The sequence below is a fragment of the Somniosus microcephalus genome, chromosome 15, assembly GCF_052327205.1.
Source record: "Somniosus microcephalus isolate GS21.2 chromosome 15, FLI_Smic_1.0, whole genome shotgun sequence".
Classification (NCBI taxonomy): Eukaryota; Metazoa; Chordata; class Chondrichthyes; order Squaliformes; family Somniosidae; genus Somniosus; species Somniosus microcephalus.
Genome location: NC_141001.1, coordinates 91,042,763 through 91,056,912, shown reverse-complemented (window position 1 = coordinate 91,056,912; position 14,150 = coordinate 91,042,763). Strand labels below are relative to the sequence as shown.

At 44.0% G+C, this 14,150-nt stretch overlaps 1 protein-coding gene across 2 annotated transcripts in view; it reads left to right on the top strand.

Annotated features, from left to right (window-relative positions):
- The window catches only part of kif18a (kinesin family member 18A), a 155,117-nt gene that overhangs the window by 17,364 nt on the left and 123,603 nt on the right, over positions 1–14,150 (top strand). For both annotated transcript variants that reach the window (XM_086008122.1, XM_086008121.1), the window contains exons 3-6: positions 2,535–2,692; positions 4,191–4,295; positions 11,190–11,300; positions 13,747–13,944. In XM_086008122.1, the coding sequence (XP_085864248.1) occupies positions 2,535–2,692; positions 4,191–4,295; positions 11,190–11,300; positions 13,747–13,944 (572 nt within the window). The remainder of the gene's footprint in view (positions 1–2,534; positions 2,693–4,190; positions 4,296–11,189; positions 11,301–13,746; positions 13,945–14,150) is intronic.

Genomic DNA, 14,150 nt, shown 5'->3' with positions numbered 1-14,150 from the left:
CACATTCTCTGACTTGCCATCCGCAGTGTCAGGAGAGATTCTTGTGGTATATACCATACCACGTTGCATAATTCCTATTCCTTCTCAATTACAGACAATTTTTTTTGTAGCTAATGTGCAAATTTCTTCCAACAGGCCTTTTAATAAAGCCTTGGATGGAGTTGAGGCTTGAGTTGCAGTTGGCCTAAAATTATACTTGGGTTAAATCATTTAAGGTTTTGTGTTTTGTTTTTAGTAAACTTGTTAAAGACAACAGTTTAATATAGGGAGGGCCAGCTGAAGCCCATGATGTGTAGTATGTGCACAATTTGGGAAGTCCTGGATGTTCTTTGTGTCCAGGATAACCACGTGTGCAGCAAGTGTCTCTGACTGTTTGTGCTGGATGAACTTCAATGGTTATGGGGTGATCTACTCGAGGTATTTAAAATGATTACGGGATTTGTTGGGGTGGATACAGAGAAGCTATTTCCTCTGGTGGGTGATTCCAGAACAAGGGGGCACAATGCTAAAATTAGAGCCAGGCCATTTAGGAGTGAAATCAGGATGCACTTTTTCACCCAAAAGTGACAGGTTTTGCGACCGCGATGTCTGCAAATGTTCAGAGAATGGAGGAGTCCATCTCCAACATGAGCGATTGTGGGCGCTTCCATGGAAAGGATGGCCAGCTGCATGGAGCAGCTGATGTGCCACTCACATGAGCACATGCTATCTATGGAGAATAGATGGCAGAGGCTCATAGACCTCCTCCCGAGGAGAGATGTCAGCGTAGATGTGGGGCTTCATGGCCTCACTGACGTGCAGCAAGGTGCTCTCCAGCTCCTTGCTAGCAGGGAAGTGCGGGTGGCCCATGAGCGGGATGATGGTGAGAGGGGACATGGAAGTGTGGGGCTCCTCTCAAAGCACTTGCACTTTGATTGCTGGTGAATGGGGAAAAACAATGAGGAAAGCAAAAGGCACAAAGCATGTACAAAAGATAAGAAGAAAACAAACCAAAAATGCTGGAAACACTCAGCAGGTCAGGCATCATTGGTGGAGAAATAAGGGGAGGTTAACATTACAGGTCGATGACCTTTCATCGGAGTCATCAGGTCATCGACCGCAAACATTAACCCGACCTCCTTCTCTTCACAGATGCTGCCCGACCTGCTGAGTGTTTCTAACATTTTCTGTTTATATTTTAGAATTCCAGCATCTGCTGTATTTTGCTTTTTGTAAGAAAAAGACAAATCGGGATGCTGGGGTAGAATGAGTCAGATGGCCAAGCAGACAGAAGAAGGTTTGAGTTGATGAATCTATTTTGGTTGGAGTTGAAGGAATATGTTATTCTATTGAGAGTCTAATGTACACTGCCGAGATGAAGAGGTATGTAAATAAAAATGCAGTTACTAAAGGGTCAGAATAATTGTGACTATAATTACCCAAAGATAAACTGTAAGTGACAAAGGAGAGCCGATCCTACAATATATCCCGGACTGCTTTCTAGATGAGTTTTTTTTGTCAATCAAAGAATGAGGCAATGTTAGATCTAGTTCTTGGAAACAAAGTGGGGGAAGTAGATAATGAAAGGATAGAGAAATATCTAGGAAGCAGTGACCATCATATAATTAGGTTAATTTAAAAGTTGAAAAAGAGAGGGGGCGCTCAAAGATAATGGGAAGGTAATTCAGTGGAGGGAAAAAAAGCCAATGAGATTAATAAAAGGGAACTAACCCTGTTAAAGTGAGGGACAAAACTGGTAAATAGGACCTTGCACAAACAATGGAAAACTTATCAAAAACAAGGGGATTAGACAGCATAGGCACATTCCCATAAGAAGTAAAAGTGGTGCAGCAAAAGCTGGTGTTTGATGTATTTGTACGTTAAACAAGAACACTTACAGAAATTTGGAAAACGGAGAAGTAGAGTTGGTTGGAGCCTAGGAATTTCTCCAGAACAGGCTGGTGAGCTTGGAGATGCAAAATTGAGATGCTACAGTGCCACCACTGAGAGAAGGTGTAAGTACAGTGTGACAAGCTTGCATTATAAATAGGACAAAGGAATTTATAATGGGGAACGTTGACTCAAAAAGTGTGATGATAAATGTTACAACAGGAAGTAAGGCTTTGTAGACAGAAAGTGAGGCCATGCATAATATTTTTATTATATAGATATCTATTGTGTATGTTTTGTGTCTAGCCATGGGAAATCCACCAGTAATACTTAAAAAGGACAGGAAAGCTATCTGCCTTCTTGCCACATCCCTTAATTCCTTCTCTCTTTGAAATGCATGCATTGTCTTTTGAACTATGTTAAATGCCATACCATGGTCATTTTCTTTCATACTCCTGACTTTTAAACCTGACCCATTGTATTATGAAAAATGTTTTGAATCAAAATAAATAGTGATAACCATTGAGGAGTGGGGGAGTCTTTATAATTGAACTCTACACAAAATTGATTACCAAATGTTAATTCAATTGAAAACTGATCAGTTTTAATGAGACCCACTGTCACCTGATGAAGGTATAGTAACTATGGTGTCTTTTTTTACATAGTCTTTGCATATGGTGCAACAGGATCTGGAAAAACGCACACCATGCTAGGATCATCTGGACAACCTGGGGTGATGTATCTAACTATGAAGGAATTATACAATCGAATAGAACAGGTGAAAGATGAGAAATGCTGTGACATTGCAGTTTCATACTTGGAGGTGAGATTTAATATTGTTTGAAGATTTTATTATCCGATACTGTAATATGAGTCCCATGCAGACACCATATTGATTTGTGCTTATTATACTTGCAACCTGTGTAGACTTTTGAGTAAACTTTTGTGCCTGATTGGCTTTATTATAACTGCAGCAGGATCATCATTATTGTAACACTCACCTTTTCCTGTCATTTTACGTAAAGCTATGTAGCTAAAAATTCTGCTGCCAAAATTGAAGTTAATGGGTGATGCAAGCATGAAATTAAATTACTAGGAAAAATGACCCTTGTAGTTGCTAGTGCTAAGTATGAAATATGTTCTGTGAGGAGATTCTCTTTGACTGACTTCACTGGAGCCCAGCCACTTTTCTATTTAATAGATAACAGTATGTGTGTGATGTTTTTCTTAAAGATCATAAAAATGCAGAAATAAGCATCTACAATTCAGATTGATTTTTAATAATTAACAGATCTCCCATCACATTGCTCATGGTAATCAGAGAATACACTGTTTTATTAGTACAGAAGTGTTGTATAATGTAATATGCAATATATCATTTCATTGTTAATGTGGAGCTGTGTGCTTTGAAAGCCATGACGTTTGATTGTTAAGTAAGCAGATTAGAGTTTAATTGCTTAGTGAGGCAACTGTGCAGGGTTGGGTCAATCAGTTTAATTGCTCTTCAGCGTGTAATTCAGGACAGATGATGAATTGTCTGGCTTTATTTTTGAAGTGTGATTGCCAAGTCTTATTTTTACATCATAGGCTGAAACTGCTGGTTTGCGATTACTGTTGGAGCGGGAAGTTTCTTCTGTACATTCCCAAAGGCTTGGCTTACTTTATTGTTGGAAGAAATATGCCTATAATAAATTTCCTCTACATAAGTGTGACACCAAAAGTGTGATGCAATGTGATGGTCAAGAAATGTATCACACTTTATTTTATTGTAGAAAATTAATATATAACCACTGTGACTTTTCAAAGTTTTTCTTTTCTGGTCATGCAGTTTATTTTCCGTTCCAAGAAGTACATGTGGGCTCACAAGCCTGTTGACTTCATGTTCTGGGTCAGGTACCGAGATCGATTCTGTCTTTGTGCCTGTGCTGGTGTTGATGAGGCTTCATCACCAGTGAGCAGCTGACCTACACAGATCAAGATAGTGCTGGGTTCGATCCTTGGTCTGTGCTGAGTTAGCTGGTACCAGCTGGGGTGGTAACATGGGAATTACAGTTTGCCTGAGTGCCTATTGGCTAGTGAGGGAGAAATCAGCAGCAGTTCCCATTTCTGACCATTCTCACTCCTGATCGTTGTGCAGTAACTTTTGCAGATGCACGTATGTGAAGACAGGATTCAAATTCGCCACTTAGTAATTGAAGCCTTCAGGAGGGGAAGGAGGAAATTGGCATGGGAGGGGAGGGGAGTGCTGACAATACATCAGCTGGACAGAGACATGAGATGGAGCTTGCATCTTGTAAATTCTAATAAATTTGATTTTTAAGGTGTACAATGAGGAAGTCCGAGACCTATTGACCAACTCCAGATCTCTGGCAGTGCGAGAGGATGCTCAAGGTGGAGTCATCGTCCAGGGGTTAACACTACATAAGGTACTATTTTTAAATAATTACCATTTAATTAAGCCCTATTGAGAATTCCTTTTCCCCATACCCAGTTTTGGGATGCTGAACATATAAAACTAGTAGAGTTTTAGAAGACCTACTTGACCAGAGTACCATTATGAGTGTGATAAAGCAGTCTACATTACAAGTTTTTTTTTGTCTCTTAGAAAGTATGATTATAGAAATGTAAGACTATAATTATAATGATCCTCCAATCGATCAGATCCCAGAATGATGCCTGTAATGTTTTGTGTCGGAAAAAAGAGACCTCGGGGGGGGGGTAGGTGGAGGGGGCGGGGGGTAGGTGGAGGGGGCAGGGGGGTGTAGGTGGAGGGGGGGGGAGGGGGGTTAGGTGGAGGAGGGAGGGAGGGGGTTAGGTGGAGGAGGGAGGGGGTTAGGTGGAGGGGGAGGGATGGTGCAGGTAGGGGGAGTGGGGTAGGTGGAGGGGGTTAGGGGGAGTGGGGTAGGGGGTAGGTGGAGTGGGGTAGGTGGAGTGGGGTAGGGGGAGTGGGGTAGGGGGAGGGGGGTAGGTGGAGGGGGGGGAGTGGGGTAGGGGGAGTGGGGTAGGTGGAGGGGGGGAGTGGGGTAGGGGGGGAGGGCGGAGTGGGGTAGGTGGGGAGTGGGGTGGGGGGAGTGGGGTGGGGGGAGGGGGGTTAGGTGGAGGAGGGAGGGAGGGGGTTAGGTGGAGGAGGGAGGGAGGAGGAGGGAGGGGGTTAGGTGGAGGGGGAGGGATGGTGCAGGTAGGGGGAGTGGGGTAGGTGGAGGGGGTTAGGGGGAGTGGGGTAGGGGGTAGGTGGAGTGGGGTAGGTGGAGTGGGGTAGGGGGAGTGGGGTAGGGGGAGGGGGGTAGGTGGAGGGGGGGGGAGTGGGGTAGGGGGAGTGGGGTAGGTGGAGGGGGGGAGTGGGGTAGGGGGGGAGGGCGGAGTGGGGTAGGTGGGGAGGGGGGAGTGGGGTGGGGGAGTGGGGTAGGTGGAGGGGGGAGTGGGGTAGGTGGAGGGGGGAGGTGGAGTGGGGGAGGGGGAGTGGGGTAGGTGGAGTGGGGGAGGGGGAGTGGGGTAGGTGGAGGGGAGGGGGTAGGTGGGGGGAGGGGGGGTGGGGGGAGGGGGTAGGTGGGGGGGAGGAGGGGTGGTAGGTGGAGGGGGAGTGGGGTAGGTGGAGGGGGAGTGGGGTAGGTGGAGGGGGGTAGGGGGAGTGGGGTAGGGGGAGGGGGAGTGGGGTAGGTGGAGGGGGTAGGTGGGGGAGGGGGTAGGTGGGGGGAGGGTAGAGAAGGGGGTAGGTGGGGGAGGGGGTAGATGGGGGGAGGGGGTAGATGGGGGGAGGGGGTAGGTGGGGGGAGGGGGTAGGTGGGGGGAGGGAGGTGGGAGGAGGGGAGGGGGTGGTAGGTGGAGGGAGGGGGGTAGGTGGAGGGAGGGGGTTAGGTGGAGGGGTAGGTGGAGGGAGGGAGGAGGAGGGGGTTAGGTGGAGGGAGGAGGGAGGGGGTTAGGTGGGGGAGGGAGGAGGTTAGGTGGGGGCGGGAGGAGGAGGGAGGGGGGTAAGGTGGAGGGGACGGGGATAGGGGGAGGGGGGGGATGGGGTAGGGGGAGGGAAGGGGGAGGAGGAGGGACGGGGCTAGGGAGGGGGTTAGGAGGAGTAGGGGGAGAGGGGAGGGGGAGGCGGGTAGGTGGAGGAGGGAGAGGGGAGGGGGCTAGGTCGAGGGGGTGGGGGAGGGGGAGAGTAAGAACATAAGTACCAAAGGCAAACAACAATGTTAATGATTTGAAAATATGAGTGGTAGTCAGAGACAGGGGTAGATATTAACTTTCGCTGCTGGGCGGTAAATATGGCATTGCTGATTGGTCACCCATTATATACCCTGCCCGAGTAATGGAAAGGTAAACCGGGCAGGGTTTATAACTAGCGGACCATCTGCAACGCCAAGTTTACCGCCATGTGGTGAAAGTTAAGATCTACTCCCGGAGACAGAAAGAGATGGAGAATGTAAAACAAGCAAAGAGAGAGCGTGTTTTTTTAAAATTTTGTCTGCGAGTAACAGCATGAGCGATCAACTAGTAAAACTAATATATAATAGATATACACTAAGAATGTGATCTTAAAAGCACAAGAAGAAACAATAATTCTGCTTACCTCATCAACTCTGTTTCCTAATTTTCCTTCTTATTTCCTATTCTTCTGTCCCATGTTAATCTCTAACTCTATCAATTAGTTTGAGCAATGGTGGGTGTTAACCTCTAAGGGGAAAAATTGAGTCGCACCCCTTTTGTGGTGCTATCTTTGCCTGCCGGCACTCTGCGGGGGGACTGGTCAGGAGGCCGGGGACGGCAACGGGGGCAGGTGCTGGCAGGCAGCCAGCAACAAAAATGGCTGCCCGGCACCTCGCCTTTAATTAGCACTGCCCCGGCCGCAGGTAGGCCCCCTGACCCCGTCGGACATAGCGTCTGGCTGTAAGTCGGGGCACTACCGAAGATCGCGAGCGGGGCGCTGCGCACAGCGATGGCGTCATCGCCAGCGCTGCAGGGCGCTAACGGTTACCGCCGTCGCTGAATTTCGCAGGAACTGTTGGCGGCGCCGCGCTCGGGCGCTAGTTGCTTTGCACCCTGTTAGCGTCCGGGCGCTAACGGGAGGCGCAAAGTAACCAAATTTTTCCCCCTAAATCTCTTGAATAGTAAGATGACATTGGTGATTATTTATATGCATGGTGGATTCATTGCTTTCATTGTATGTAGCAAGCAATGTTCAGAGTTCCAAGATAGAACTTGGATGCATTATGCAATTAACTCATCTCAATTTGGGGCATTGAATCCATGACTGGAATTAAGTAATTTTTTTTTAACACATTACTGTATTAGCTAAATACTCCATGTTCAAACAACAAATGAAACATTACACAAAACACCACTTTTTAGCTTGTTCTGTTTTTCTAAATAAAGTGACAATTTTAGTACTAGTTCTCTGTCTAATAAAGCTTCATTGCTTCTTATAACTCAATAATAAACCTTTAGCCAACTGGAGCAGCATTTATTTAGGAAAATAACACTTAAACTGCAGTGTTCTATTTTCATGCAATTGTATGTCAACAGACAGAAATGTGTGTTGAAAGTTTTGACAAGACACAGGAAAAAATATTTTAAGGTTACAGAACGTTTTGGTGCAAGGCTCATTAGGACCAGGCAATTTTAGAATGTGTGCTACTTGTTGGGTTCTCTTTCCCCATCTCCCACCCCAACCAGTTATAAGGTCTAAAATACCATTGTGTTGTGCTATGGCAATCATAGGGGGAGGGATGGATATCTGAGCTGCCATTGTGTCATTGGCATGGTAATCGAGTAAAAACTAAAACTTCCGATGGGGGATCAAATGGAGTGAGTATCATTTGTAGGCATTTTTCTGGCTCCTGATAGCCAAATCCAGTTTTGCAATGCTAAAGTAATATTAGAATATGAATAAATTTACTATGTCAGAGATCTTTTTGGTGTCCAGTGAGACTACAACACTTGGCTCCGCCACTTCCCTGCATGGCATAATGGCACCAAAGTAATTTTATTGGCACCGTATTGCCTATTATTAACATTATGTAATTGTGGCAATGATAGGATTAGTACTCCAATCCATTTACTAATGTTTCTACATACTGCTAGCCATTTGTATTAATTTGATCTGTGAGTCTTTCAATACAGACTGATACCTAGGATGGCAGGAATGATGTATGAGGAGAGATTGGGTCGATTGGGCTTATACTCGCTGGAGTTTAGAAGAATGAGAGACGATCTCATTGAAACTTATAAAATTCTAACAGGACTAGACAGACTAGATGCAGGAAGGATGTTCCCGATGGTGGGGGAGTCCAGAACCAGGGGTCACAGTCTAAAGATAAGGGGTAAGCCATTTAGGACTGAGATGAGGAATTTCTTTACCCAGAGAGTGGTGAACCTGTGGAATTCGCTACCACAGAAGGCAGTTGAGGCCAATTCATTAAATATATTCAAGAAGGAGTTAGATATATTTTTTAAGGCTAAAGGGATCAAGGGATATGGGGAGAAGGCAGACACAGGGTACTGAGTTTGGATGATCAGCCATGATCTCATTGAATGGCGGAGCAGGCTCGAGGGGCCGAATGACCTACTGCTCCTATCTTCTATGTTTCAATGTCTATAAATCGTTGAGTATCTTTTACCTAATTTACGAATAGTGGAAAGGAATTTTTATCGCTAGCCTTGCAATAACTGTTCCAGAGCGGAGATCATTTTTAGTCATTTTGTTTGTTCGACAGAATGATGTGTTCTGAAGATTTTATCCCTGTGGTGTTCCTTGCTGATGTTCCTTTTCTGTTGAGACATAGGCCCTAATAATAACTGCGATGCGAGAAGGGAGTGGTGCGGGAGGTGGGATTTAGCGGATGGGAAAACCCGAAGTATGGATTTCCCGGAAATCCTGCCAAATTTAATGGCAGGACCTGAATTTTCAAGTAAATCTGTTTCCCAGCTGCAGCCAGCCAGATTGAGAGGCTGGCTGCCTGTCTGGTGGGTAGGCCTGCGACTCCAGGCCGCAGTCGGGAAGTTGCCATCGGGAGAGGGTCGGACATCGGAAGGGGAGCAGACACCGGGAGAGGGTCGGGCATTGGGAGGGGAGCATTAATTGGGGGGAGGTTTGATCGCGTGGGGAAGGTGTCTTCTGCCGATTGCGGGGTGGTGTACAGGTAAGCTTAGTGGGCCAGGGAAAGAACTCCTGATCATCCTGGTCCACAAGCAGTGTTGGAAAGGCATTTGCTTGTTCCATCAAGCCATTCTTGCCTCCATTCAGATGCTGGGTTTCTTGAAGGCCAGGAAACCCGCCAGCCAGCATAAAATTTAAAACGTAGGTAAAATGTGAGGCAAACAGCCTCATAACAATATTCAAACTCGGGACCCGCCCCTGGAGAGCAGGTAAGTCGCTTACCCCCGAACCCGCCTCCGTTAATACCAGAACTGGGTGGGTTGGGATCAGGTTTGCGATTATTTTTTTAATGACATTTTTAACTCATTATGGCTGAATAGGTAGGGAAGCGTGAGGCTGTGACAGGGATTTTGAAATCCATTTTTGGAGAATGGGAGCCAACAAAGACGGGTGATAAGCGAGTAGATTTTAAGAGTGGTAGGATTTTAGAAAAATGCATAGTTGACCTGATGGTGTCAAATTCTATGGGTCTGTTCAATATTGTACTGTTGCAATATGAGTTTTCTTAATCATATGAATAAAGTTTGTGAAGAGATGTCTCTTCCACTGCCATAAAACTCCTTATTATAATCTCTAAATATATGTTACTCCTTTATTTTAGTTAATCTTTGATTAAAAATCTTAGCCCACGTTGTTCCCAGCGCAAGTACATTTTAAGGCCAAGAAACCTGGATGTATTCATGTACACCTCCCACAAGCACCATGCAATCATAATGTGCAGTGAGTGAGCACTTTTCAGAATTCAGTCAAAGCAAATTTGAAAAAGTCTTAAGTCTTTATAGAGCTTCGTGACTAAGAATCAAGATATAAAACCATTTATGAAGCTGCAACTTGTGTACTAGATTTTACAGTAGCTATTTGCACAAGGAATATTGAAGTTTACTGTTGGCTTAAACTATCCCCAAAGCAGTAGACATCAAGTCCTACCTAAATCTTTTGGCTTTCTGTTGAATTTGCCTCAGAATTAGTGTACCAAAAGAAGTTTATGTTGTAAAAAATGAACTTTTCATGTAATGCATATGCATGAATAAGCAGAAAAAGAATGGTGTGAAACCAATATTTGTATCTCAAAGTTTGCAACTGATTCACTTGATGACTTAATGGGTATAGCCATTGGGAAGCTGAACCATACTAACCAGGAAGCTTTCAAATCTGATCGCAGGTAGAGTTGGTTGGGTAGAGTAGTGGTGGGGGCATTGCAATTGCCCTTCATATCCTGGTCTAAGGATGGTAAAATCAACCAGGGTTTCACTCCTGTTCACTATCCAGAGATCCCTGCCAGATGTATGCACATGTGGACATCAGGTTAGAACAGGATCTGGCTTTTCAAATTGCCCTCTCAAGTAAGGGGCACTTGAACAAAGTAACAGGGAACCGTGGAACCATACTCCAACAAGGAATTGACACCTTCAGGAGGAGAGAAAACAAAATTGGTGATGCAGGGGAAAATATTTTGCAGCTTTGATTTAAAAAAAAAACCCAATACTTTTCATTGTAGTATTGAGCTGGGATATGAGTGTGTGCTGCTTTATTTGTGTTTGAAAATAGGACCAATTACAGTAGTTGTCTTTTTTCAATTGGCACTTGGATGTCGAAACTGCTTAATCAAAAAACAGCCCAACGGTCATGGTTTGTTTTACATCATTCTTTTATTAATGTCTCAGGCTTAAAATTCATTTATGACTGAAGCACGCATTAGTTAAATTACAAATGAGTGCTGCATTCAGAACATAACAGCAAAGCATATAGTAAAAAGAAAAGATACATTTTGCTGATACCTGAAACCGAGTCTGTTTCCCAAATTGAAATGCCATTAAATTTTCACCTGTTTAATATTAACTTTGGAATTTTGAAACACAAGGGGGTGTTTCAAAACGGGCAGGAGAGGGTTGGGGGGGGATTAAAAATTAAATATTGCAAATGCACTCCCCTGCTCCCTCCCCGATTACCAGTAAATATCAGGCTCAGATATTTCATGTTAATGGGGGGAAAAACACTATTGGGACTGAAATATTAACAATGTCCATCGAGTGATATTTCTTAAATAATGCTAGAAAATAAGTTGTAGCAATGTGTTTGGGGAGGATTCTGTTAAAGATTTGACTAACTTAAGTGTTGAACTATTGACTGAAGTTGAAAGCCTCTCTTTGTTTGTTGTAACAATCCTTTGTAGCCTACATCTTCAAATCAGCTCCTTCAGATGTTGGATTATGGAAATAAAAATAGAACACAACATCCTACTGATGCCAACTGCAATTCTTCACGTTCTCATGCTGTCTTTCAGGTAATTCTAAGAATAGAAACTTAATTCAATTTTGCTTGCTTATTTGTAGGTTTTTCTGAAGTCTAAAATTGGCAAAAACTCTTCACCTTAATACAGGTGTCTTCATCGCTAATTTGACGTTTTAAGCTTGCCAGCATAGATGAAATTTGGTATACATTAATACAAATCATAGAATCATAATGATACAGCACAGAAGGAGGCCATTCGGCCACCTAATGTTTCAAAATGGTGTCCAAGTTGTGCGCCCACACTTCCGACAAGAGGTGTGCAGGACGCCATCTTGGTAAGGGGTTTACATGTGCCTAACGACCGCCGGCAGCATGCAGAGCAGCAAGATGATGACACGAAACAGTGTGCAACGCTGATTTGAAACCACCGCTACCATTGTGCGACTCCACACTCCAACCAATGTCCTGTCTTAACCTTGCACAGCTGAAAACAAATTTAATAGCATGACTGACCCCCACCAGCGCATTTTAAAGGGATCATGACAGGCAGCACCAATTTAATGAGCTGCCTGCAGCGTAATGAACAGGCGTGGCTTAATTGTGGACCACCATTCCTGGGTCCGTTTTCAGGGCTTATCCAATTTAAACCCCCAATTCTCTTGTTCATCTCTTCATTAAATTAACCTGCCTGTTCTAGATATCCCAGTCATAGAGGATGTCTCTATGATTTTCTTTGTGATTATGTCAGAAGCTGTGTGATTCCTACCCAGTTCCAGTTCTTAACTCTCTCCCTTGGCTTGGTGATCCATTCCTCTTACTACTACTCTGTAAAGTGCCTCAAACATTTTGCACATTAAAGGTGCTATATCAATGGCGGTAGTAGCAGAAATAAGAAATCTTGTTCTTATAATATCCTCAGTTCTTCTCATGATGACACTGAGGGAGATTGCCCATTGGTCTTTTGTGGACTTTGTCTTGGGCCCTAGAAAATGTTTAAATTAGAAATTCTAATTGCTTTACATACAGTGAATTACTTTGAAATGCATTTCCTACATTACATAGAAAGATAGGAGCAGGAGTAGGCCATTCGGCCCTTCGAGCCTGCTCCGCCATTCAATGAGATCATGGCTGACCATCCAAATTCATTACCCTGTCCCTGCCTTCTCCCCATATCCCTTGATCCCTTTAGCCTTAAGAAATATATCCAACTCTTTCTTGAATATATTTAATGAACTGGCCTCCACCGCCCTCTGTGGCAGAGAATTCCACAGGTTCACCACTCTCTGGGTGAAGAAATTCCTCCTCATTTCAGTCCTAAATGGCTTACCCCTTATCCTTAGACTATGACCCCTGGTTCTGGACTCCCCGGCCATCAGAAACATCCTTCCTGCATCTAGTCTGTCCAGGCCTGACAGAATTTTATAGGTTTCGATGAGATCCCCTCTCAATCTTCTAAACTCCAGTGAGTATAAGCCCAATCGACACAATCTCTCCTCATACGTCATTCCTGCCATCCCAGGTATCGGCCTGGTGAATCTTCGCTGCACTCCTTCCATGGCAAGAACGTCCTTCCTCAGGTAAGGCGACCAAAACTGCACACAATACTCAAGGTGCGGTCTCACCAAGACCCTGTACAACTGTAGCAAGACATCCTTGTTCCTGTACTCGAACCCTCTTGCTACAAAGGCCAACATGCCATTTGCCTTAACCGCCTGCTGCACCTGCATGCTTACCTTCAGCGACTGGTGCACAAGAACACCCAGGTCTCTTTGCACTTCCCCTTCTCCCAATCTATTGCCATTGAAATAATAATCTGCCTTCCTGTTTTTGCCACCAAAGTGGATAACCTCACATTGACCACTTCAAAAGTACTTCATTGACTATAAAGCACTTTGGGACGTCCTGAGGTCATGAAAGGCGCTATCTAGATGCAAGTCTTTCTTTTTTGTCGACAAGCTTGGAGCTAGTACTTGCATTCTCGCTTCAAAGCATCTCAGCACTTTAGACAAGCTATTTATGAAACAATTAGATCACTATAATTTGCGCACATGCATCTATTTTTGCACGTATTTTCTGTTTTTCATTTACTAAAAATCCATAAATAACATGCATTTATATGACCGCTAAAATAAAATATAGTATCTGTTATTGGTTGTAGATCATTCTTCATATTTACTTGAAGGATTTGGTAGTTTTCTTAAAAGTTTCAATGTCCAGTTGTATTTGAGCTGCAGAGAGCTGGCCTGGGTCAGAGGGAATAAAGCCTGAGCTGCAGAAAGCTCATTTGCGCTTGTACTAGGTATTTCAAAGCCTTTTTTTTAAAGAATTTTTTTTAAGCATAAGTTCCATCAATGGGATATGGTCTGCTTTATGTCTTAGTCTGAAGCACATTTGGGAAGAATTTGTGTGTATATGTTAAATATTTCAGTTTTTAGTATAGTTCTCATAGCCTCTGGCTTTTCACAGCAGATCTCTTGCACTGTTCATTCATTTAACAGATTTATTTAAGGCAGCAAGATAGAACTGCAAACATCAATCAAAACATTAAAATTGCAAAAATGTGCCTCGTTGATTTAGCTGGATCTGAACGTATTAGTGCTATGAACATGAAAAAAGCTCGCTTCAGAGAGGGGGCAAATATTAACCGATCCCTCTTGGCTCTGGGAAGTGTCATCAATGCCTTAACAGATTCCAAGGTAAGAACTAATAGAGTTAGTACAGTAGAGTATTTTTTCCCACTTTGCAGCTTAGCTACTGCGTACCTCAAATTGGTGTTGCTGCAGTGCTGTTTTACTCTGGTTAGTTCATGAAACTTGCATCAACACTGATATATTTCTTTTAAAACTGCTTTATGGCGTTTATGCTGCTGGCATGAGAATTGATTAAAATGTAAAAATTATGT